This window comes from Gopherus flavomarginatus, chromosome 15 (genome assembly GCF_025201925.1).
Source record: "Gopherus flavomarginatus isolate rGopFla2 chromosome 15, rGopFla2.mat.asm, whole genome shotgun sequence".
NCBI lineage: Eukaryota > Metazoa > Chordata > Testudines > Testudinidae > Gopherus > Gopherus flavomarginatus.
Genome location: NC_066631.1, coordinates 27,631,192 through 27,654,036, shown reverse-complemented (window position 1 = coordinate 27,654,036; position 22,845 = coordinate 27,631,192). Strand labels below are relative to the sequence as shown.

Sequence of the window (22,845 nt, the reverse complement as noted above, 5' to 3'; positions counted from 1 at the left end):
TTATTTATGTCCGCAGATATAAATTTGTATCCGTGCAGGGCTGTAATTATAGTGGACAAGTTAGTTCTTTGAGTTCCCTCTAATACAATTCTAGCCCCTGATAGTAGCTTTTAATTTACTGAAATTTAGGCTTTAAAAGTTTAGTCCCCATTGAGAAACTACTCCATGAAGGTTAGACTTCTTTGCCTTGATTATGTTTGGGGATTGATCCTAACTGTGTTCACTGGTTCAGCTGAACTAGGGAAGCAATAATGTAGACAAGTTCTAATGGTGGCTTATGTTTTAGCTAAACCTACTGACTAAAATAGTGATTAAAAAATTTAGAAACCACCTGAGCTTTGTCAACACTATGGAGCTGGTTTGAATGGTGGATAGGATTTTTTTTTGGTAAACTTCTCTTTCGAAGACACAGCCTTGGATACTGCCACTGTGGGTATGGCTACATCTGGAATTTAAAAGCGCTGCCGCGGCAGCGCTTTGAAGTGTGAGTGTAGTCAGAGCAGCAGCGCTGGGAGAGAGCTCTCCCAGCGCTGCATGTAAACCACATCCCTTACGGGTGTAGCGTGCAGCGCTGGGAGCAGCGCTCCCAGCGCTGCTGCCCTGATTACACTGACGCTTTACAGCGCTGTATCTTGCAGCGCCCAGGGGGGTGTTTTTTCACACCCCAGTTGCAGCGCTGTAAAGTGTGAGTGTAGCCAAGGCCTGTTAGACTTAAGGTATTTAAATCCCCAGGATACTCTGGAATGCCATTTGAGATCTGGAGGGATGGGCCTGTAATGAGTCAACTGTTGAGATAAAACACTTTGCCTAAGAGGGATATTTACAGCAACACATCCTTTTTTTCTATTTAACAGGGCAAGGAGGAAACAAATAATGTCTCCACTCTGCTGTTATTGCACAGGGCATATCCTTAGCAGGAGCTATCTTACTATCATAGTGTTATTTTAATGTTTATTTTCAAAGTGCACTGGGAGGCAGTAAAACTGAAGGGAAAGCTGAACTGGTGGCATAGTTATTCAGAACAGAATTGGACTGAGTTGAGGTTCTTACTGTTGTTAAATTAGCAAAGGTTGGGGACACCTTTTCTTTTTAACTCAGCACCCTTCAATAACTGAAATATTATTGACAGACTGGGGAGGGAGCCAGTTGGGGTAGTGCAGAAATGTTGGGATTCAAGGGATGAGAATATTGTCGATTACTGGAAGCTTTTAACAGAAGGGGTGGAGGATGGGGGAAAAAGCAGGACAAGAACTGAGGATGGGATATGTGGAGCAGGTGGTAAGAAATAATATAGTGAGAAACCCAAATCCAAAAGGGTTAGGGTGGAAGCTAGGAAAAACAATGGTATGTTATATTCTTTGTTGGTTTTTGTGTTACAGAGACAATTTTAAGAGTTTGTCTGGGCTATCAATCGTGTAGCCAAGAAGCTCAAATGGGAAGTCTAGAAAATCTGCTGTCTAAAAGAGTAGAGTAGATTCCCTCTCAAATTTAAATTGAATTCTTTGTAATCTTGAGTCTATCAGTCTTGTTCAGAATGAAACTAAGGTTTTTCAAAGTGATCATCAAAATTGTTGCCAGAATGCGTAAAATGGAGGGGGGGGGCGGAATGCACTGGAGGGATGCAGAGCTCTCCCTGCAGCATCGACTACAAAGGCTTCAATCCCGCGGGGCTGGGCTCTCTGCTCTGGGCATTGTGCCGTGCTGCACAGGGTCACAGTGCTGCTCAGGTTTGGCCAGCCACCTCTGTCATAATGACAAGGCTAGTTGGGCCAAATCTGAGAGAGTGGTGCTGCAGTCCCATAAACCTAGTCACAATGCCACTCTGATTTGGCCTGGATGGCTCCCTCCTCAGTGGGAACAGACTTAACTTGAGCAGCACTGCAGCCTTGGAGGTTAGGAGTAGGTTGGCACTTAGCAAGTCATTTGATTCATTTAACCAGTTTTTAACTTCGTCCCACAGTGAGGGGTTCAAAACCAGGTAAAAACGTCCAACTTCAAGAGAATGAAATTAGAGGACTGTGCTTGAAATCCAGAGAAATCTTTCTCAGTCAGCCTATTCTACTAGAACTTGAAGCCCCACTTAAAATATGTGGTAAGTATTGTGACTTACTGTGTATTGGTCAGCTGACACTTGGCTTTCAGTGAACAGGCATTAACTTGCAATATTTTATTTATTACCTACCTGTCGATAGGTGTCTTAAATCTAAATACAGTAGAACTAATATAAAACATTGTAATCAGCCGATCTGAACAAAAGGCTATAGCACAAGGGCATGAACAAACCAATATCTGGTTAATATAAAGAATAGTAATGAAGAGGGTAGCAAATACAGAAGTAAAAAAGTGGGGGATGAGGAGCAGAAACCCCAATGACAAAGATAAGCTTGCTGAAACTAGACTACCAAAAAAGGATGGGCTACTTCTGGGTTGAGGGTCTGGGGGAGTCCCAGAACAGAAGACCTTGTGTGAAGAAAGCCCTGCCCTCAGCAGCGCCCTGATTGAATCTAGGGGTAGAACAGAGACCCATAATAGTTCTAGGCAAGGTATATGGGGCATAGATTCCGAGCCTAACTAAGTAATTTATATTGTGATGAAAGGCAAAATAGAAACCACTCCAGTAAGAATATGTAACTACAGCTCTTGAATTAGGTTGTTCTTATTAAATCCTTTTCTAAGACTGAAGATTACCTCAATTTAGAGTAATTTGTCCATTATCTCTTATAACTGCACATCTGATTTAAAATCTAATAGTCTTTGATTGTTGAGCATGCTCTGTTTTAAGAAAAAATTCTAGACCAGAAGTGAAAGTAGCATTCACTTCCAAGCCAACTTTGCAGCTAGGATTTGAAAAATCTTGTTACGTTCTTGAGTGCCATTTATGGATGTGTTAAGATTTATATCTAGGAGGGAATCTTTTAATACTTACATATGCAGCATTCTGAAATGAAAAGCTGCAGATGGATGCCATCGGGAGACATTAAGACCAAAATAAAGGGTCTTGATCATAGAATCTCTTCTCAGGCAAAACTCACAGTGGAGTCGAATGGGAGTTTACCTGAGTAAAGACTATAGGATTGGGCACAAAGAGCTTTAACTTTTGGGTTGAGGTATTAAAAAATATATATGGATATTCTTAAATAGCAGTTCATTGGTCATTCAGCACAACTTGCTGGGTTACGTAACTTCAGCCACTCTGTATACTGCTGAATGTGCATAATTTTCATACTAATAGACGAGACCATTTGATTCTTCAGACATCTATGGTGGGCAGCATGTAGCTTTACATGAGATATCAGGAATAGATGTAGCTTTTTCTCAGGTTTTATTTGGCTAGCAAGTCAATCAGTGATTGTAGTGAAGGTCTTGCTTATGTACCATGGCTTATGAATGCTTTTGTTTTTAAGGTGACATCCATGGACAATACTATGACTTACTTCGACTCTTTGAATATGGAGGTTTTCCACCAGAAAGCAACTATCTATTTCTTGGTGACTATGTTGATAGAGGAAAACAGTCTTTAGAAACAATTTGTCTCTTATTGGCCTACAAAATCAAATATCCTGAGAATTTTTTCCTTCTTAGAGGGAACCATGAATGTGCCAGCATTAATAGAATTTATGGATTTTATGATGAATGTAAGTAACATTTATTTTTTGGTGGATGGAAGAAGGAGGGTTGTTATGCACTTAATTATGCTAGGTTACAAAAATTCTCTCCCAGTCTGGTTTTATTTGAACTGTGTACTAACTTACAGCTTCTCTCTTGCATAGCTCAGGTGGCCTCTTGGAAATTTGTACCCTCAATGATCTAATTATGGTCTTATCAGCAAAATAGAAAATACTGTGTAGAATGACTGGTATAATTTTATTCCTATTTGATCACAGCTCTCAGTGCTGTACACTGTTAAAGTTCAAATTGTAAGCCTATCTAATCTTGTATTAGATAGAAATTCTAAATTGCAGCACAAAAATATTTACCTTTTCTCTGAAGTATAAAACTTGTGTGTAATTACATTGTAAATCCTTTAGTGAATAAATGGTCCTTTATCTTATACCGGTGGTCCCCAACCTTTTCGTCTGGTGAGCGCCAGACAAAGGACCGTGGCAGTGGTCGAGCATCCGCCGAAATGCAGCCAAATTTCTGCGGTATTTTGGTAGCGACGCCTCTTGATGATGCCACTTGTCAGCAGCAAGCGGCGTCATCGAGAGGCGTTGCCACTGAAATTGGTTGGCATTTTGGTGGATGCTCAACCACCGGGCAGGATGTGGGCACATTTAGATGCCCCCGTGGGCACCATGGCTCTCATGGGCACCGCCTTGGGGACCCCTGTCTTATGCCCTGCTTACCATATAATAAATACAAGATTTGACTTTTTACAAAACTGTTTATATTAGAAATAGCTGATCCTTATTTCCGTTATTCAGGAGGACCTGAATAGTGATACAGCATGATATGGATTTGTACTTCCTTTGGGAAAATAACTAAAAAGGTTGGGTTTTCTTTGGTAACCATTTGTAACTAAACATAGCCTTTACACTAAATTTGATGCTTCCTTTCATGAACCAGTAGGGTACGTTATATCTATAAAAATGTATTTAAGCAATGATATAACTTAACATACATGGTGATGGTGCTGCCCACCTAACAACTTTTAGCCCAGAGTACTAGCCTGGGATGAGGGAAACCCAGGTTCAATTCTCCCCCCGCCATGCTCCGGAGACACTTTTGTTGTTTATCTACAGTGGAATAGAATGACTGAGGGAGCCCCACATCAGAATATCTCATAACTCACTAGTTAAAGAATTCTCCTGAGAGGTGGGAGACCCCTGTTCAAATCCTCTATCTCCTGGCAGAGAATGGGGGAATTGAATCTGGGTTTTCCACAACCCAGGCAAGTGCACTAACTATTTAGCTAAAACCTACAAGTTAGGTGCCACCTCCGTTGGCTGGATTTTTTCCTCCATCTGGATTTTGAACGAGTCCCAATCCTGTAAACAGCCTCTGAGCATGCCTACCAGATTGGGCCGTATACATGATTTAGGTGGCCAAATACCTGTCTTTACCTGGTTCAGGAATCGCTTTGGGAATTTGGCAGGCACTAGGACTCGACACCTAGAACGAGGCAGTAGTGGGCATTCCCAGAGACAGAAACAGTAAGCTCCTAGGGAACTCTTACAGCAGAAACATAGGAGTCAAATGAATGTAGGCATCTACAGGGTTCAGCAGGAGTTTTGTGGATTGTAGTGGAGCTAAAACATACTGGGTCCAATCCTATCCTATGTTTTTTGAGATTCAGCCTAGTAGATCTCATCCTCGCACCTATTTTTTTCATAGATTAGAAGACAAAAACAAGCTTCCCAGCTTTTTCAACTTCCAGTTGGTTTCTTAACTTCAAATGAACTAGTCATAAAACTCAATTAACAGAATAAACTGAAATGAAGGGGAAAATCTTTCTGCACCTGTAGAAGTGGCTACTGCTGTCTAAAAGCTGGTTTAGCACTTCAGGGGTATCTGGTTCCAGTTGCTTAGTCAGTGACTTCCACCACTTTAGTGGTCTGACTTTCTTTAAAACTTGGCAGCAAATACTTAATATTTTTTGTATTTAATTTTAATAGATTATTAAATTCAAAGGTAATTTTTTTAAATGAACTTGTATTTAATTCAAATAAGTCCACTTTTTAAAAGTCATCAGATTTTATCCACCCTCTGCTGCCCCTCTCTTTAGAGGAGACAGAGAGGCAGCTCAGATTACAGGATTGCCATGTTTCGTCTCTTCCCTTTGTTGGAAGACCTTGTTGTGATCTTTGGAAGACATTAAGGATCTCATACATTTCAAATATTGTATATATTTTGGAGGCAGGGGGAGAATTGAAGCTATGTTTGTGCATCCTAATGGAACAATAAATACTAAAATTGACTTGTCTTTGGCTTGCAGTTTTACTTCTAAACTAAAATTGTAACTGTCATTCTTGTCTCCTGGTAAAAATAATCTTGCTGACAAGTGTTTATGGGAAATCTGATTGGAAAGGTTTTGATTCCACTTCACTACTGGCTTATTAAAAGAAAACTCTTAAGATTTAAATATTCATAGATTGGCAATGGAATGTAGAATCTTTCATGTCTTGTTCAGATCTAACAAACTGGCAAGTTTGATCTTGGTGGTAAATTTGGCAACCAGCAACAATACTCTTAAAAAGAATGTTCATGGAAACTACGTGAAAGCAGGATAGAAACGGTGATGTGCTTGTTGCTTTAATATTTTTCAAGTAGAACATAATCAGTAATTACACAACCTTTCAAATGGAATTGATTAAATGAGTGCAGCTTTCCTAGTTGTTGTGCCTTGTGACCTTAACTGTTGGCTGTGTGTGGACTAAAAGCACGCATAAAGACAATTTTTTAAATCTGTGCTGTCCACAATATACACATTTTATTTTTAAAGTGATATGCTATTTCAAAATATACACTTTGCTTGGAGAACCATTATCTCTAAGTTTTAAAATCCCTTAGTCCTTTTTATACTATGAGGAGAGTAAGGATACAAATTGTGCAGAAATGAGGTTTTTTTTTTGTTTCGCCCCGCTTCATAGAGCTGGCTTCATAACTTAGATTCTTCATTATTAAAAGAACCCCCTACTTTTGATACAATTGAGGCTTACTGGTGTCCTCTGAACTCCGAAAAAGATAATTTAGGTTTATATACCAAAATATTAGTATGACGGGAGTACTTTGTCCTATATTATCTTGTGCTGTGATCTGATTTGATATTGCATGCTGAGCAGTTTAGACAGTAAGTGTATGGATAAAAAATCCACGTGCCCCATGAAATTAGATTGCTAATTCAATAGGCGGCCTTTCTCCCTGAGAGTTGGTGTGGACCCAGTATCTCACCATGGTGTTGAGGGTAGCTTTTGGTAAACTCTGAACCACATACAGTGTTGCTGTATACTGTTATCACTTGCCACTGGGAGAAAGTGTTGATTCTTGTATTAATTAGGCTCTTAGGACAAAGACTATGTAAGTATACAATGTAAATATTAACATAATTCCATACACAAGTTGCCCAACTTTAGGGGGTCAGCAAGCAAAATAAATTCTGAATATATTTGGTCTGTGCTAAGAATGTCTCTAAACAAGTGCTCGGTTAATCATAACTTTAATGTACTTAAAGTTACATTTAAAAGGCTTCTGGGGTGTACTTAAAAAAAAATACAAAAACCTAACAGGCTGGATAACTTCACTTTTTTAAAGGGTTGAATGAAAATATGGGGAGAACATGTTATCTTGCCCTAAATTTGTTTGTGTTGTGGCTCATTTGCTTTGCTAGTTGCTTACGTGATACTTTTAATGCAAAATACAATAGACTTCATATGAGAGTGAGGGTCTCTTCCAACTTTAATTCATCCAAAGAATGTTCTGGATGAATCAATGAGACTTTTAAATCTTCTACATACTCACTTTGGACAGCATAGATTAGTCTTTGCTGTTTTTATATAAAACAGCATGCACCTCTATGGTGCTGCTTAGGATAACTTGTATAAACACAACTTTTTGTTGTTTATGTGCTTAAATTTTAGGTCCAGGTTTTCTACTAAGCTTAGCTTCAACTGGGTACAGTAGAGTAGAGGGGTGTTATGGAGACAGTTGCAACTCTCTGATTCTCTTGGTGGTTGTTTTGGTCAGGTACAGTCCCTGACCTGCTAAGTTTAGAGTAGTCTCAAGGCTGCTCTGAACACTAGTCAACAATGGTTTCCAAGGGACAGTCTTTCAGTTATATATTTCCAGAGTGCAGCATACTCCCAAAATGCCTCTATACTGGGGCTGCATGGGGGTGGAGAGTAGGAGTTGGTTGAACTGGCCCTGTGCCTGTTTAAGAAGGTATGAGCAATGCAATGGAAGTGGAACAAGCCAGAGAATCTGACTCTAATCTGTAAAAGGTCAGTCTCGTTCTACACATGGAAACTCCTACTGTTCCAAAAGAAACCTTTAAGAGCCACTTGGCTTTTCTGAATTCGCTACAGTCTGAGACCCCTTAAAACCTTTTTTCATCAGCAGTGAAATGCATTGTGTCTAAGAGGAGCTAAGTGTGTGTGTGTGTGGGCTTCATTTCTACATCGTGGCAAAGTTAAGACAGCAATAGTAGTATTGTAATGTTGTTGTTGGATCCTTTCTAGTTCTCATTCGGAGACCATATTAATTGGGTTTTTTCCCCCTAAAACTTTTGTAGGTAAAAGAAGATATAATATTAAGCTGTGGAAAACATTTACAGACTGTTTCAACTGTTTACCAATTGCAGCCATTGTGGATGAGAAAATATTCTGCTGTCATGGAGGTATGTAGTGCTTCTGTAGTGGTTACTCAAGTGATTGCTAATCCCTTACCTCTAGGTGTGCTAGTTCCATGTTTGTGTTTATGCATTTTGCATAGTTGGAAAATGACTCCCTGTTGGTTTAATCCTCGTTGCTGAAATTCTGGAACACCTGTTCTCCCGGGGGGAATATGGGAGGCTCAATTCATGGACTGAGCTGGATATTGAAGGGTAAGTTAAGTAAATCAACCCTAAATAGGTTGTCATGCAGCAAGTTCCAGAGCGCTTATTTTTAGGCACTGAAATACTTAATTGAGCAAGTAGTTTAGTACCATAGGGGATATATGGCGGTCTGCTTTTCCTGTTCTATAGAAGTTCATCTGTACTCACCTCTCCTTTCAAATAGAGAATCTATGTAATTTGCCAAATAGATGGACTCAGAGTCCTATATAGATTCTACAAAGGACAATAAATTCCTGGTCATTGAGGGGACCCCCAGGACATGCCAAGGGGTTAGTCGACACCTAAAAGTCAGTCTTACCCTTTTTGAAGTGTACTTAGGCTAGGTTTTTTTTACAGCTGTTTATACCACTTCAATAACTGAATGGGTCTAATGTGTAAAACAGCCCCAAGTATTTCAGCAGTGACATGTGGCCTATTGCAACTCTTGGTATCTGTCTATAATTTGCAGCAATTATAGCTTACCTTGACACTACAGTGAAAAATAGTATGACTATTACTTAGTGTTACAGTAACTTAGTATATCTCCCCATCTTAGTATTTCATGTTACTATGCGTGAACAATCTGACAAGTACAGTATTCGTTCTACTATTTAAATATCTTTCAGTTTGTGTCTTAAATGCACACTTTGTAGGCATTCACAAATATTAAGCAGTGAGAATGAAGTTTTGTTCTGTAAAATGTGGAAGTGACCTTTCTCATCCTTATACTTAAATATGTGAACATGCACAATAGGCCACTGTTTCTGCTAAATCATAAAGCTGTGAAAACATGTCACTTAAACCTCTTTGTGGCATGGTGTGGCCCTTCAGAGTACCCTACACTCAGTTCCCTTCCTGATTTTTTTCCCAATAATTCATTTAAAGCCTGGGATACATAAAGTAATGTCCCCCTCCTTGGAGTCTAATTTATTAAGTTGTTATACAATAGTGTATCTCTTAGCCCTTCAGACCCAACCTGTCCAGCTTGAGACTTCCAGTTCATGCTTATAGGCCACTCAGTTCCTTCCCCATAGTTAAGAAGTTTTAGCCTTCCTTGTTGGGTTGTGCTGTATTTCAATAGTCAGGCTTCTCCTCACCAGGCTTTTCAACCTCTTCTTCTCTTGTTTCCCTGCCCCCCAACAGTTGGGCTTTGTCGTGTTCAAGAGTTAGTTACCTGTATAACACTTGGTCATTTGCTGGCTTGCATGCCACTCCTTTGAATTTTTTTCCTTAATGAGGCCATGTCATGGAATAGGGTTGGTTGGCCCTGCACCCCACTGTTTCTTGATGGTGACAAAGCACCCTGTTACAGAAAGATTTTAAAATTGGATAAAAATCAAGAGTCACCATAAAACTTTATAGATACTAATCGCCACCAGTAAATCAACAGGATGGACTTTAAGGCTTTTTGTATCTTAATAGGTGAGTCAAAATGTTATTATTAATGTGTGGAACATACTTTGAGTACAACACTAACCATTTATACATCTTAAAACTCCTAACAGGCCTGTCGCCAGACCTTCAGTCAATGGAACAGATTCGGCGAATTATGCGCCCCACTGATGTACCAGATCAGGGTCTTCTTTGTGATCTATTATGGTCTGATCCTGACAAAGACGTCTTAGGATGGGGTGAAAATGACAGAGGAGTGTCCTTCACATTTGGTGCTGAAGTGGTTGCAAAGTTTCTCCATAAACATGATTTGGATCTTATATGTAGAGCTCATCAGGTATTTTAATTTTACAAGTACAATCCATGGCCTTGTTCTCCCAGTGGGATCCTAGTGCCTCAGCAGAGTCCCATAATTTCATTGCTAATAGATCACACCCCAGGAGTGGGCCCTGTATCATTCCTAATTCTGTTTTGATCTACTTGGTTTAAAACTTCTGTTGTCTACGCTTAAATGGCTCTTCCACAGTTGTCTGTGCTAGACAATCATACCATCTTGCAGCTTTATGTGGGCTAACTTAAATGCATGTCATCTGAGAAATAATTATTCTACTCTAATAGAGCTCATTTTCTATTAAAGGTGGTTGAAGATGGGTATGAGTTCTTTGCAAAAAGGCAATTGGTAACTCTGTTTTCTGCTCCAAATTACTGTGGAGAATTTGACAATGCTGGTGCCATGATGAGTGTGGATGAAACTCTAATGTGCTCTTTTCAGGTACAGTATCTTAAGATTTTGCCCTTTAACGAATTTGCTTTTTTATTTAAAAAAAAAAAAAAACACAAAAAACCCCACTATTATAGAAATAGTTCTCACTGCAAATAGATTTTTTACAAAAGTGAGAGGTGACTGGAAAGGCTACATTCAGTTGAGTCACCCTTTCTCTTCTCAGAAAGGATTTAGGTTCTGTCCACATTGGCATAAGGTAGAGCACACTTCTCACCTTGAATTAGATTTTCCAACTGAAGTCTCATCTGTTTCCTGACTCTTACTGTCACGTGATTCTAGATTGTCTGGTCTAGTACTAGCATAACTGTTAGGTGGGCAGGGAGCACGCTACTCCTAGCATTGAGCATGCAAAGCTGCTGGCTGACTTTACTCATCATGTATGATGTTTTTAAAAACAAATTAGCAGATTGGTTAGTTATTTGCTGGCTAAAGCACCATAGTAAATGGCTGAATTGTCTTTTCAGATTTTGAAACCTGCAGAGAAAAAGAAGCCTAATGCTAGCAGACCTGTAACGCCACCAAGGGGTATGATCACAAAACAAGCAAAGAAATAGTAAATTTGGTACTGCCAAGTTGGGACTTGTATTATAGTATATAACCTCCATTTTTAAAACTGTAATGTGTACTGTTCGGCTTGCTCAAAATAGATAACGTGTTTGTGGTTTTTCATTTTGATTTAATGAATGGCATTTGCTGGTTGTAACAGCAAATGAAAGACTTTTCTCCCTTCCCAAGAAGAGTTTTTAAAACTTCCCTTATGTCGGTGTTACAGCTGTACACTCCACAGCATCTTATCCTGTCATTATGGGTAATTGTACAACTGACTTTTTTGAATCTGTACAATGAGTAGTGTAAATGCTTGTTTTCTTCTTTAGGAACTAAAGAGGGCACTAGTGTGCTGTGAGATTAGAAATTTGTTACTGTCTGAAGTTACATACTGTTTATACAAACCACTGTGAACTTTTTTTACTTTAAAAATTTGTTTTAAAGGGATTGTTTTTCTTTTAATGTCTTGTCATGTACACATTTAGTTTTATTGCTGTCAACATAAGAAATAACCCTCAACCTGACCAGCATCACTGGTATGATGTATATTTAATTAAAGCACACTTCCCCTCCCATATGCTTTAAATGAAAATTAAAGCCATTATTTTAAATGTTTGTGTCTCTTTCCTGAAGCCAAAGTTTCTGTTTAAAAAGCTGTGTCTACACAACACATCAAGATGAATTGGCAGGACTTTACATTCATGCCTTTCTCTTGGAGATAAAAGGAAGTTTTGACTTTCAATAGCAAGCTGTAATGCTGTGCTGTTTGTGCTATTAATGGTAAAGGTAAAGACGTTTTGTACAATTTCAATATATTCTACTGAGTGAACCTTCTTACAGTTGCAGCTGTCCTGGGGCAGCCAGTTCCAGAAAGCAGTAATGTGTGGAAATGGTTCTAGATCTGCCTGAGAATTTGTCCATTTCTGACCTAAAGACTTGCTTCTGCAAAGAAGCGTAGAAAACTTGCTAACCAGCCAAGCACAGGAATTATTTCTGTTCACCAGTTTATACAAATCTATGTGTCTCGTTTTTAAAAACAAAACTGTTAATCTTTTTTTGAACAGATGACAGTGTACAATACCATGTAGTGAAAATAATTCACTTATTAAATGAAGAAATTGTTAAATCTTCTCAGTGTCTATTTATCAGCACAATACACCAGCGTTATCAGAAGATTTGGCTAAATTAGATCAATAAATTGATCTGGAAACCCACAAACTCTACTTGGAATTATGTCTGAACTTCACACACCTGTGGTATGTTTCTAAAGGGAAGGTCTTGATATAGAGCCATCATGCTTACATGTAAAACTTGAGGGCCTCCCAATTAAAAGTGAGATGGGAGAGTTGTGCTGTCAGACTAACTTGCTAGACATACTCCTGTAGATCCAGTATAGTATAAAAGTAAATCTTAAGTTCTAAATTTGTCACTGAAAATACAGGCATCTTAAACATTTTTAATGTCTTCCATAGATCAGGATAGCTGCAACACAATTCTTAGTTTTGTTCGCCTTCCACTGGAATGGGGAAAGAATGTGCTGTAAGATCTTCCTGCAGCCTTGAACTGTGCTATTTTGCTTTCCCCTCAAACTTTGATACTTTGCCCCCAGTTTCACCTTTGCAACCCAAAACTTGGCCTCATATCTTCAGTAGGCTTTACTAGTACAGTGTATTTCCATTTAGTAGCAGTATAATCTGAGAGGGAGTGGAGATTTATAGCTAAAGCCCAAAGCTTTAAATGATAGTAAATTCCTGGCGATGAAGTTCCCAGAGAAGAATGCTAATGGGGAAAATACACCACACATTTTTTCTGAAAGACCTTGCAGAGTAGGATTTTAAAAATAGAATAAACTAGTTTATCCAGTACCACCAGCCTTCTTTCAAACAGCTTTGTCAGGAAGAACTCTTAGCTCCTATATAAGTCTATGGTTATCTGGTTGTGTAATTACAGAACAAGTCTCAATCACTGTGAATGTTAGATTCATAGATGTTAAGGACAGAAGGCACCATTAGATCGTTAGCCTGTGTTATACAAGAGTGAGACTGAAGAACTTCATTGTTACTCCAATCTGAAAGGGATTATGAGTGGGGTTGGCTGTGATAGCAGGGGATTGGGCTCAGCAGATAGGACTGAAAGGGTCCATGAACCTAATAACTTGCATTTGAGCAAAGCAATCTTTGAGAAAATCCTCTAATCTTGATTTGAAGACTCCAATAGATTGAGAATCCATCACTTCCTTGGTGGCTTGTTCCAATAGCTAATCACCCTAGCTGTTCGCAATAAGGCAAAAAATGTTAAATTTAATTTGGTTCTAACTTCTAGCCATTGGCTCTTGCTCTGCCTTACAGATAGGTTAAAAATCCCTTTAGTACCAGATACTGTCCCCATATGAAGGGGAATAAAGAAGCAGTAGTGATGGGGTTTTTTTTTTCCCTGATCAATTTTGTATAAGAACTTGCAGCAAGGCACGGTTCTTATGCCATGCCCATCATGGTACGTCTCTGCCTCTGCTGAGGCACCTCTTCTCCCTGTTATGCCCGTCTAATGGGTTACAGTGCAAATACTGGAGTATTATGGTGAGCACTAACTAGCTAATACAGTTAAAATATAGTCTTAAATATTGCATGTCCCTGTTGAGTATTACTCAGACTTGAGCTTGTCTCTTACTAGAGCATATGGGAACCAGGAATGGAGGCTTCTTGCTCCTATCAGACACAGCCTTACTACATCACAGATGGGAACCATTTGCCTGATATTTCCTCCAGTGGAGTTGAGTCATGTAGCCCTGGCTTAATGTAAGTCAGAATGGAGGGATATCATACCATATGTGTTTTAACCTTGTAATATTTACAACTTATTTTCTACTTACATCAAATAGGGGAGTAGAAAATAAATCCATTTTGTCTCTTTGGACAAAATTACAACTCTGATAAAGGCAGTTACGTTGATATATACATGGACGTCTTGAAGGCCTGTGACAGCACTTGTAAGACTGCTACATGAAGACTGCAAGAATGTGGAAAAAGTTCAAAGGAGGATAACAAATGTTATCCAAGACCTGGAAAACGAGTCTTAGGATGTGAGGCTTAAGGAGCTCAATTTATGCAGTTTACCAAAGAGAAGGTTAAGAGGTGCCTTAAGTACTGTAGGTACTGACACATGCAAGATACGTAATGGGGGGAGCTCTTCACGTGTGTTGACAGACATAACCAGGCCCACTGGCTGGGAGTTGAAGTTAGCCTTGAAATAAGACCATGTCCTAGCAGTGAGGATAATTAAACAATGCAATATTTTACAGCAGAGGTGGAGTCATCACCATCACTAGAGAGTTTTTAAAATTAGATGTACTTTCCTACAGCTTGTATGTGCAGGGGCGTGGGCTAGTCCTGCATGTCGTTTCAGGCCATGAGGTCCTCCCCATCACCTTTCCTTCATGACCCATGGGGAGAACAGGATTGCCTGCATTGCCCTCAGTACCCTTACAACACTGGCAATTCTGCATTGACAATCCCTATAATCAAAACCTAGGCTTCAGCTGGTTACCTGCAGCAGTCTTGAAAGATTTTTATTTTTTAGGCATAATTGGCAACATGTATCCAGGATGTGTGTTACGTTCCTTGAAAGAAACACATTCTCCACAGATAAAGATGTGGTGGGCCTTGCCCTGAGGTGGGTACAACAATCTTATCCTTTTATGTAGATGCTTGCCTGATGAGTCTTGCTCAGAGTGTGACCAACCTTCCCCCACACACACACACACCCCAAGGGGTACTCCTAGGCAACTGTTCAAAGACGGGGGCATAGCACTGACTGCAAATCTGTGACAGCTCCTAAATAGTCTCTGTCTTAAACTGACTGCCAGATTTTGATTCTGGAAGAAATTTTCCCCCCAGGTCAGACGTAGATGTTGGCGGTTGCTTGTCTCCTTCTGGAGCATGAATTGACTGCTAGGATCATCTGGACATATTTCATAGTTTTCTCTGATACTGCAGGGGCCTAAGGCAATGGTGCTACCTTGGTATGAATTAGGGAACTATAACTACTGGAAACTCCAGTCCCCAAACAGTAACTTCCTGTATCTCCTGGAAATTACGTTTTTCCTACTATGAACTGTTCTGTAACATCATCTGCCTGGAACTGGTCACTTGGCTCATGTTTAGTGTCTAGGCTGACTGTATTTTCTGGGCATGGGAAAAGCTTCCCCTTGTATCTTGTTAATGACAGTTAAGAGTAGCTTGCAGGTTTGTGCTGTCAATTCCTGATTAAAAACTGCACTGTCTTCACTTCCTCTGGTGAAGAGGCAGTCACCAGACCCCTGAACAAGTGTGTTTCTACTTGACTCCTAAGCAGTTTTAAGTAGTTTTGAAGTAGCAAAATAGGGAAGTTAGATGAGATACCTGCATTTGATTTCACTTGTGTACTTTCTAAAACTGTACTGTTTTGAAATAGGTCCGAAAGAAGCACTAGCATAATAATACCAAGCTCTGTCATAGCACTTTTTGTCTTTATAGCTCAAAGCACTTTATAAAGAAGTTCTGCAACATTACCTGCATTTTACAGATGAGGTGACAGTCTTTGCTTTCGTTAGTAGCAGGAGATCAGAACTGAATCAATTTTATGACAGTTTTTATATTAGAAATTTGTATCGAAGTGCTACTTCTTCTTTCTGGAAATTTTGTAGAAGTTACTTAGTTAACTAAGAGCTGGGCTTTTTCTCCATTTCTAAGCATAATATAATAATTCCTTGCTCTTATACAGAGCTTTTCAGCAATAGCTCAAGATGCTTTACAAAGAAGGTCAATATCATTATCCTCATTTTACAGATGGAGAAACTGAGGCACAGAGAGGTGACATGACTTGCGCAAGGCCTGTGGCAGAGCTGTAAATAGAACACAGATCCTTAGTCCCCATCTAGTGCTCTATCTACTAGGTAACACTGCCTAAGTCTAATAAGGCTATTAATTTGAATAAGTTGTTATCCAGTCTAATGTTCTGTGAGAACATTTTAATCAATTCTTTGGGGTACTGTTTTGGACAATGGTGCATCATGTTTAACTTATCTGAACAAACAACAAGATGGGGTCTCTTCGTTTACATCTCATTCCAGAGAACACATTCTCTACAATGAAGCACCTTTCATTTCCCCTGTTTCTCTTCACCCAGACTCCTACTAAGCTATTAACAGCAGCAGGCCTTGAATCTTAGGTTGATAATATCCTGTAATAGTTTCAAACCAAGAACTTTGCCCTTAGATATATTGTGTGCAGTGCACCTGAGGGCAGAATTTGGCCATCTGAACAATTCTAAGTATAGCTGGAAATAAGGGCATTCTGGAGGCAATATCAAAAACCCTATTTGGATCTGGACTTGACTACCCAGATTGCACCTCTTCCTGAACACTACTACTGTAGCTGTGATGCTTGAGGCATGGATACAAGGTGTTCTCGATGGAAGATCCCCAGATAGGAAACTGCTGCTTGTTTAAACTGCAGATGCGGTATGGGTAGAGACCTTGTCTTTAGAGTATCATGTACTCCTGGAATACTGTGTAAGTAACTACACATGCTGGAGGTATGCCTAGTTCAAACTTCTCTGTTCTGTTCATCTCCTCTGGGGCACCTGGCACTGGCCACTGTTGGAAGATGGGATACTGGGCTAGATGGACCTTTGGTCTGATCCAGTAGGCTGGTCTTATGTAAACTTGCTGACCCCATGATGTACTTTTTATCATTTTCTCCAAGGATTTGCTTGACCTGAGACTAAGACTAACAATTGTTCCCTGTCTTGTGAGGCTGAGAGGTTAGTACTATTACTGCCCTTGCGGGGACAGTATTGGGACATATTTTGTTTTTAATGTCTATGGTGTGCCTAGAGGCCATGGAAATAGACATGTAGTAAATTGTTGAAAAATAGAACATACAATGTTCTGTCTAATACTTAGTGGATCTAGATAGTTCTTTTATTTTAACTGGACCAGATTTTATTTTAACTGTGTAGTAACTGAATGTGTCTTCCTGTTCTGGTTTGGGAAAGTAAAGGTATGTATGTATGTACCTTTAAAACATGCTTCTTGTAGTGGTGGTCTAGTCTCATGGATTGAATGCAGTGGTGGGGGTCAGACTCATGAGGTCAAATTCTGGCTCTGCCTCAGCTCTCTCTGTGGATTTTGGCAAGTCACTTAACTTCTCAGTGCATCAGTTTCTGCATCTGTAAAATTATTATAATCATGCATATTTGCCTACTTCATAAGGGCTACATTGGGATTAATAAATTACCATGCTCTGAAAAAGTAAAGTGGTATTATCATCAGTAGAACTGTTGATTAAGTGCACTTAAGTCTCACATGATTAACTCCAAAAAATTAATTGCAGTTTTAATCGCACTGTTAAACAATACCAATTGAAATGTATTAAATATTTTTTGATGTTTTCTACATTTTTAAATGTATTTTTCAATTACACAGTATAGAAAGTATACAGTGCTCGCTTTATATTTTTTATTACAAATATTTGCACTGTAAAAATAAAATAGAATTTGTCAGTTCATCTCATACCAGTACTGCAGTGCAATCTCTTTATCATAAAAGTGCAACTTACAAATGTAGATGTTTATTACATAACTGCATTCAAAAACAAAACAATATAAAACTTTAGAGCCTACAAGTCCACTCAGTCCTACTTCTTGTTCAGCCAACTGCGAAGACAAACAAGTTTGTTTACATTTACGGGAGATAGTGCTGTCCACTTCTTATTTACACTGTCACCTGAAATGAGAACAGGCATTCGCATGGCATTTTTGTAGCCATCATCGCAAGGTATTTACATGTCAGATATGCTAAACATTCATATGCCCCTTCATGCTTCAGCCACCATTCCAGAGAACATGCTTCCATGCTGATGACGCTCTTTAAAAAAGAAATGCGTTAATTAAATTTTTGACTGAACTCCTTTGGGGAGAATTGTATGTTTCCTGCTGTTTTACCCACATTCTGCCATATATTTCATGTTATAGCAGTCTCAGGTGATGACTCAGCACATTTTTATTTTAAGAACACTTTCACTGCAGATTTGATGAAATGCAAAGATGATACTAATGTGAAATTTCTAAAGATAGCTACAGCACTCAAACCAAGATTTAAGAATCTGAAGTACCTTCCAGAATCTGAGAGGGACAATGTGTAGCACATGCTTTCAGAAGTCTTAAAAGCTCAAAACACTGATGCGGAAACTACAGAACTCGAACCACGAAAAAGGAAAATCAACCTGCTGCTGCTGGCATCTGACTCAGATGATGAAAATGAACATGCCTCAGTCTGCACTGCTTTGGATTGTTATCTAGCAGAACCCGTCATTAGCATGGATGCATGTCCTCTGGAATGGTGCTTGAAGCATGAAGGGACACATGAATCTTTAGCACATCTGGCATGTAAATATCTTGCAATGCCAGCTACAACAGTGCCATATGAATTCCAGTTCTCACTTTCAGGTGACATTGTAAACAAGAAGTGGGCAGCATAATCTCCTGCAAAGGTAAACAAATTTGTCTGAGCCATTGGCTGAACAAGAAGTAGGACTGAGTAGACTTTCTAGGCTCTAAAATGTTACTTTGTTTTATTTTTGAATGCAGTTGTTTTTTGTACATAATTTTACATTTGTAAGTTCAACTTTCATGATAAAGGGATTGCACTACAGTACTCTTATTAGGTGAATTGAAAAATACTAGCTTGTTTTTCACAGTGCAATATTTGTAATAAAAAGTGAGCACTGTACACTTTGTATTCTGTGTTGTGACTGAAGTAAAAATATTTGAAAGTAGAAAACATTCAAAAGTATTTAAACGGTTTTCTATTGTTTAGTAGCACAATTAATCGCGATTAATTTTTTTAATCACGGTTAGTTTTTTAATCACTTGCCAGCCCTAATTCATCAGGTGATGATAAAAGTCCAGCAATGAATTTCCACTCTAGCAACACCTCTAAAGTGGCTCCTAATGCAGTGAATAGATTAAAAAATAAAATGCCAGCAAAAGGCATACACATGGAAGCAAGGATTTATATACTGGCAGTTCGGTTTAAAACCAGTTAATACTGGAGACTTGTTCTCATACTTCGCCAGAAGAGAGAGGAACTGAGGAATGTCTTGCAGCAAGAAAATGTACAGTTAATGAACTTTTTATTAACAATAAGAGTTTGGATGAAGATTCCCTGCTGCATCAAAGACTTCATTTACTCCATGTGGGAGTTTAAACTGCAGGCAGTATAGACACTGGAAAAATGTTTACGATTGATTGGCTTTAGGATATGGTAGCTACACTTTTAGGCTGTTGTGCTTCAGAGGCTCCAGTTTGGTTGCTATGTTTTTCATCTTCCATGCTCAATTATTTATGGCCTCCTTTAGCTGTTTACCCTCACTGGGGGTCTCTCATCACAAGTGTGATGGCTCTGTTCCTCCCCAGGGTTAGGATACAAATGGTCTCACTGCTCTGCTTGATGGTGCTATAAAGTTTAACAGTCAGTGGTTTGAGCACTGGCTGCTAAACCCAGGGTTGTGAGTTCAGCCCTTAAGGGGCCACTTAGGGATCTGGGGCAAAATCAGTACTTGGTCCTGCTAGTGAAGGTAGGGGGATGGACTCAATGACCTTGTATGGGGGGAGGGATAGCTCAGTGGTTTGAGCATTGGCCTGCTAAACCCAGGGTTGTAAATTCAATAACTGAAGGGGCCATTTAGGGATCTGGGGCAAAAATCTGGGGACTGGTTTTGCTTTGAGCAGGGGGTTGGACTAGATGACCTCCTGAGGTCCCTTCCAACCCTGATCTTCTATGAAGACTCACACTCCATGCTCTTTCATGGACATATGGATCATGGGGTTATTCATTTATTGCATCTTCTGAAAATGGAGCCTGGGGTGTGTAATCACCCTGATAAGCTCATCACCTCAACACCTGTGCTAATAAGTGCCAGGGCCTTGTCAAATAAATCCACTCTAATTCATGATTACCCAGCTGACCCTGGACTAGATTTATCCTGTATTATAAAGACCTCTTTTAGCTCAGATCACTGTAGTGCTATCCCAGTGTTCTCATAGCAGAGAAAAAGAAAAGAACTAGTTAGCTGCAATCGACAGGAGGCCAGTCTTTTTCATCTCCAACTTCTGAGATTCCTTTATAAGTGTGTGGCACTCTGCACTTTGCTGTTCATAGCAGCAAAACAATAGAGCTTCCTTTCTGCACACAAGTGGGGTAAAAATGCCTAGATGGATGGAAATTCCCAGGGTGAAATCCTGTCCCATGGATTTCAGTACAGCTAGAATTTCAGCCTCAGTCTTTTCTACCCCTCCTCAGAGCTTTCTTTGTGCAAGTAGATGGTTGTGGGGCAAGGTACTACCACTCCTACCTTCTGTTGGATGGAATAATAGATTGACCCCATCACCTGGAAATAATAAGTTCTAAAACTGTTACAACTAACAGAGTCTCCTTCATCTTAAGAGGGCAGAGGCCTGTGTTTTTGGAACTGAAAGGAACTATTTTGAAACTGTAAACTAAATATTAAAATTATTTGGCAGCAAGCACTGTTTGAACATTTGTTGAACAATATTTCCAAGGAGAGGGTGAGTTTGATTTTTTCATTAGAAGTTAACTTTATGGAGATTTTATTTCATTTGACTAGAGAACAGCTAGAGCAAAATGTGGGGAGATTTATTTTCCTTCAGTAAGACTATTTCAGATTTATTCCCATAAAGAACAGTAGACACATTCCCTTAATACCTTTCAGAGCTCACCTGCTGCTATTCCAAAATCGGGGAGGGGGGGAAGGATAGTCTAAGAGGATTCTTCAAGACTTCTGCTGAAGCATGGGGTCTGTAAAGTGAGGTGGGTTAATCATCTCCTAATTTTATAAGGCTTACACTTGTGTGATCCTTTTGACCCCCCACACACCTTGGACTACTTTGTGGAATTAATCTGCACACATTGTCTGCAGCTGAATTCTGATCGCTGCATAGACTCATGCTTTACTGTCATGCCTTGTGTGAATGTCAGTGGCATTTATGGGTTAAAGCTTGTTATCAAATCAATAAATGCCACTTAAAAGAAACAGGTGTGTTTCCATGGTACACTGTTCCACCAAATGCATGTCTGCTTAGCTAGGCTCCTTTTAATATGAAGTGATTCTTGGAGTAAAACGTTTTGTGCTATGGAACTGTAAAGCCTGAAAATGAAAAATGTCAGTGATAAAAAATAAGAAAAAAGTTGGGTTGAAGGGAATGATACAGGTGGTGTGATACTTAAAGACCATGGGGGAAGGAAAGAGCTAATATTCATTCAGCAGTAGAACGAAAGCTAAAGGAATCAAACTTATCTCAACTGTTACAGACTTTCACAATAGAACTCCACTCTCCTTATCCATCCTATTACCATCAGACCAGCTTCTGCCTTAACTCTGCTAATATGGTCACTTGCTTCTTCCACACACATCTATGTGCTGTCTCCCATGCTGACCCTTCAGTGTGCGAAGAGCTTTTGGCTGGGAGTTACCACCTTACCCTCCAGGTTAGTTGGCCTCCTCCATAATTCATAGAGAAAACCCTCCTCTCAGACTGGTTAGGCAAGTGGTGAGTTGTGATTATTGCTACTGATTGACTAGAATTTGCATGTGTAAATCTTTGATGCAAACCAATCTCATTTTCTTTAGTCCATCTTCGGGACTTCCTACATACTTGTTTCTCTCAGCCAACAATATAGTTGATCATTGTTCTACAGTAGAATCTAAAATGCTAGTTTAGACAAGACTATAGGGAGCTCCGGTGACAGAGATTGTAGCTTCTATATTTGGCTCATCCCCTTTTCTGAGTGCCTTCCAGGAGTGCACTAAGTCAGTGGCTCTCAACCTTTCCTGATTACTGAACCTCTTTCAGGAGTCGGATTTGTCTTGCGCACCCCCAAGTTACACCTCACTTAAAAACTACTTGCTAACAAAATCAGAGATAAAAATGCAAAAGCGTCACAGCACATCATTACTGAAAAACTGCTGACTTTCTCATTTTTACCATATAATTATAAATCAATTGGAATATAAATATACTTACATTTCAGTGTATAGTACATGGAGCAGTATAAGTAAGTCATAGTATAAAATTTTAGTTTGTACTGACTTTGCTGGAGCTTTTTATGTGGCCTGTTGTAAAACTTTGCAAATATCCAGATGAGTAGATGTACCCCTGGTTGGGAACCACTGCGCTGAGTGACCTGATCAGCATTGTCATGTGTTGGTTGGTCGCTCATCCTATCCCAAGAGGGGAAACGTTGTGGCTTATTTATTTATAAGCTTGAACTCAGCAGCATTCATCAATTTCTAAATCAGACAGTGACCTTGATAGCCGCTGCTCAGACAGGGAGCTCTACCAGGATTTAAATAAGAGGCGCTGGGAGTCGGAGGTAACAGATACAGTAGCTGCGGTTAGTGATTGCACTTCTCGCATCAGCGCAGGGCTTTCCCCTTCTGAGTTTAGGGAATACTGCAAATACTCCGATGTATTTATCTGCAGCTAACGTGAAGGGTAGGGCACAAAAACTGGAACGGAACCGAAAAGAAGGTCG

The 22,845-nt window shown here is 39.5% G+C and overlaps 1 protein-coding gene across 1 annotated transcript in view; it reads left to right on the top strand.

The window, feature by feature from the left end:
- PPP1CC (protein phosphatase 1 catalytic subunit gamma) overlaps positions 1 to 12,378 on the top strand; it is a 29,869-nt gene extending 17,491 nt beyond the window's left edge. The window contains exons 2-7 of the mRNA XM_050924393.1: positions 1,961 to 2,092; positions 3,405 to 3,635; positions 8,228 to 8,332; positions 10,036 to 10,259; positions 10,560 to 10,694; positions 11,171 to 12,378. Of these exons, the coding sequence (XP_050780350.1) occupies positions 1,961 to 2,092; positions 3,405 to 3,635; positions 8,228 to 8,332; positions 10,036 to 10,259; positions 10,560 to 10,694; positions 11,171 to 11,260 (917 nt within the window). The 3' untranslated portion in view covers positions 11,261 to 12,378. The remainder of the gene's footprint in view (positions 1 to 1,960; positions 2,093 to 3,404; positions 3,636 to 8,227; positions 8,333 to 10,035; positions 10,260 to 10,559; positions 10,695 to 11,170) is intronic.
- The last annotated feature ends 10,467 nt before the right edge of the window (positions 12,379 to 22,845 follow it).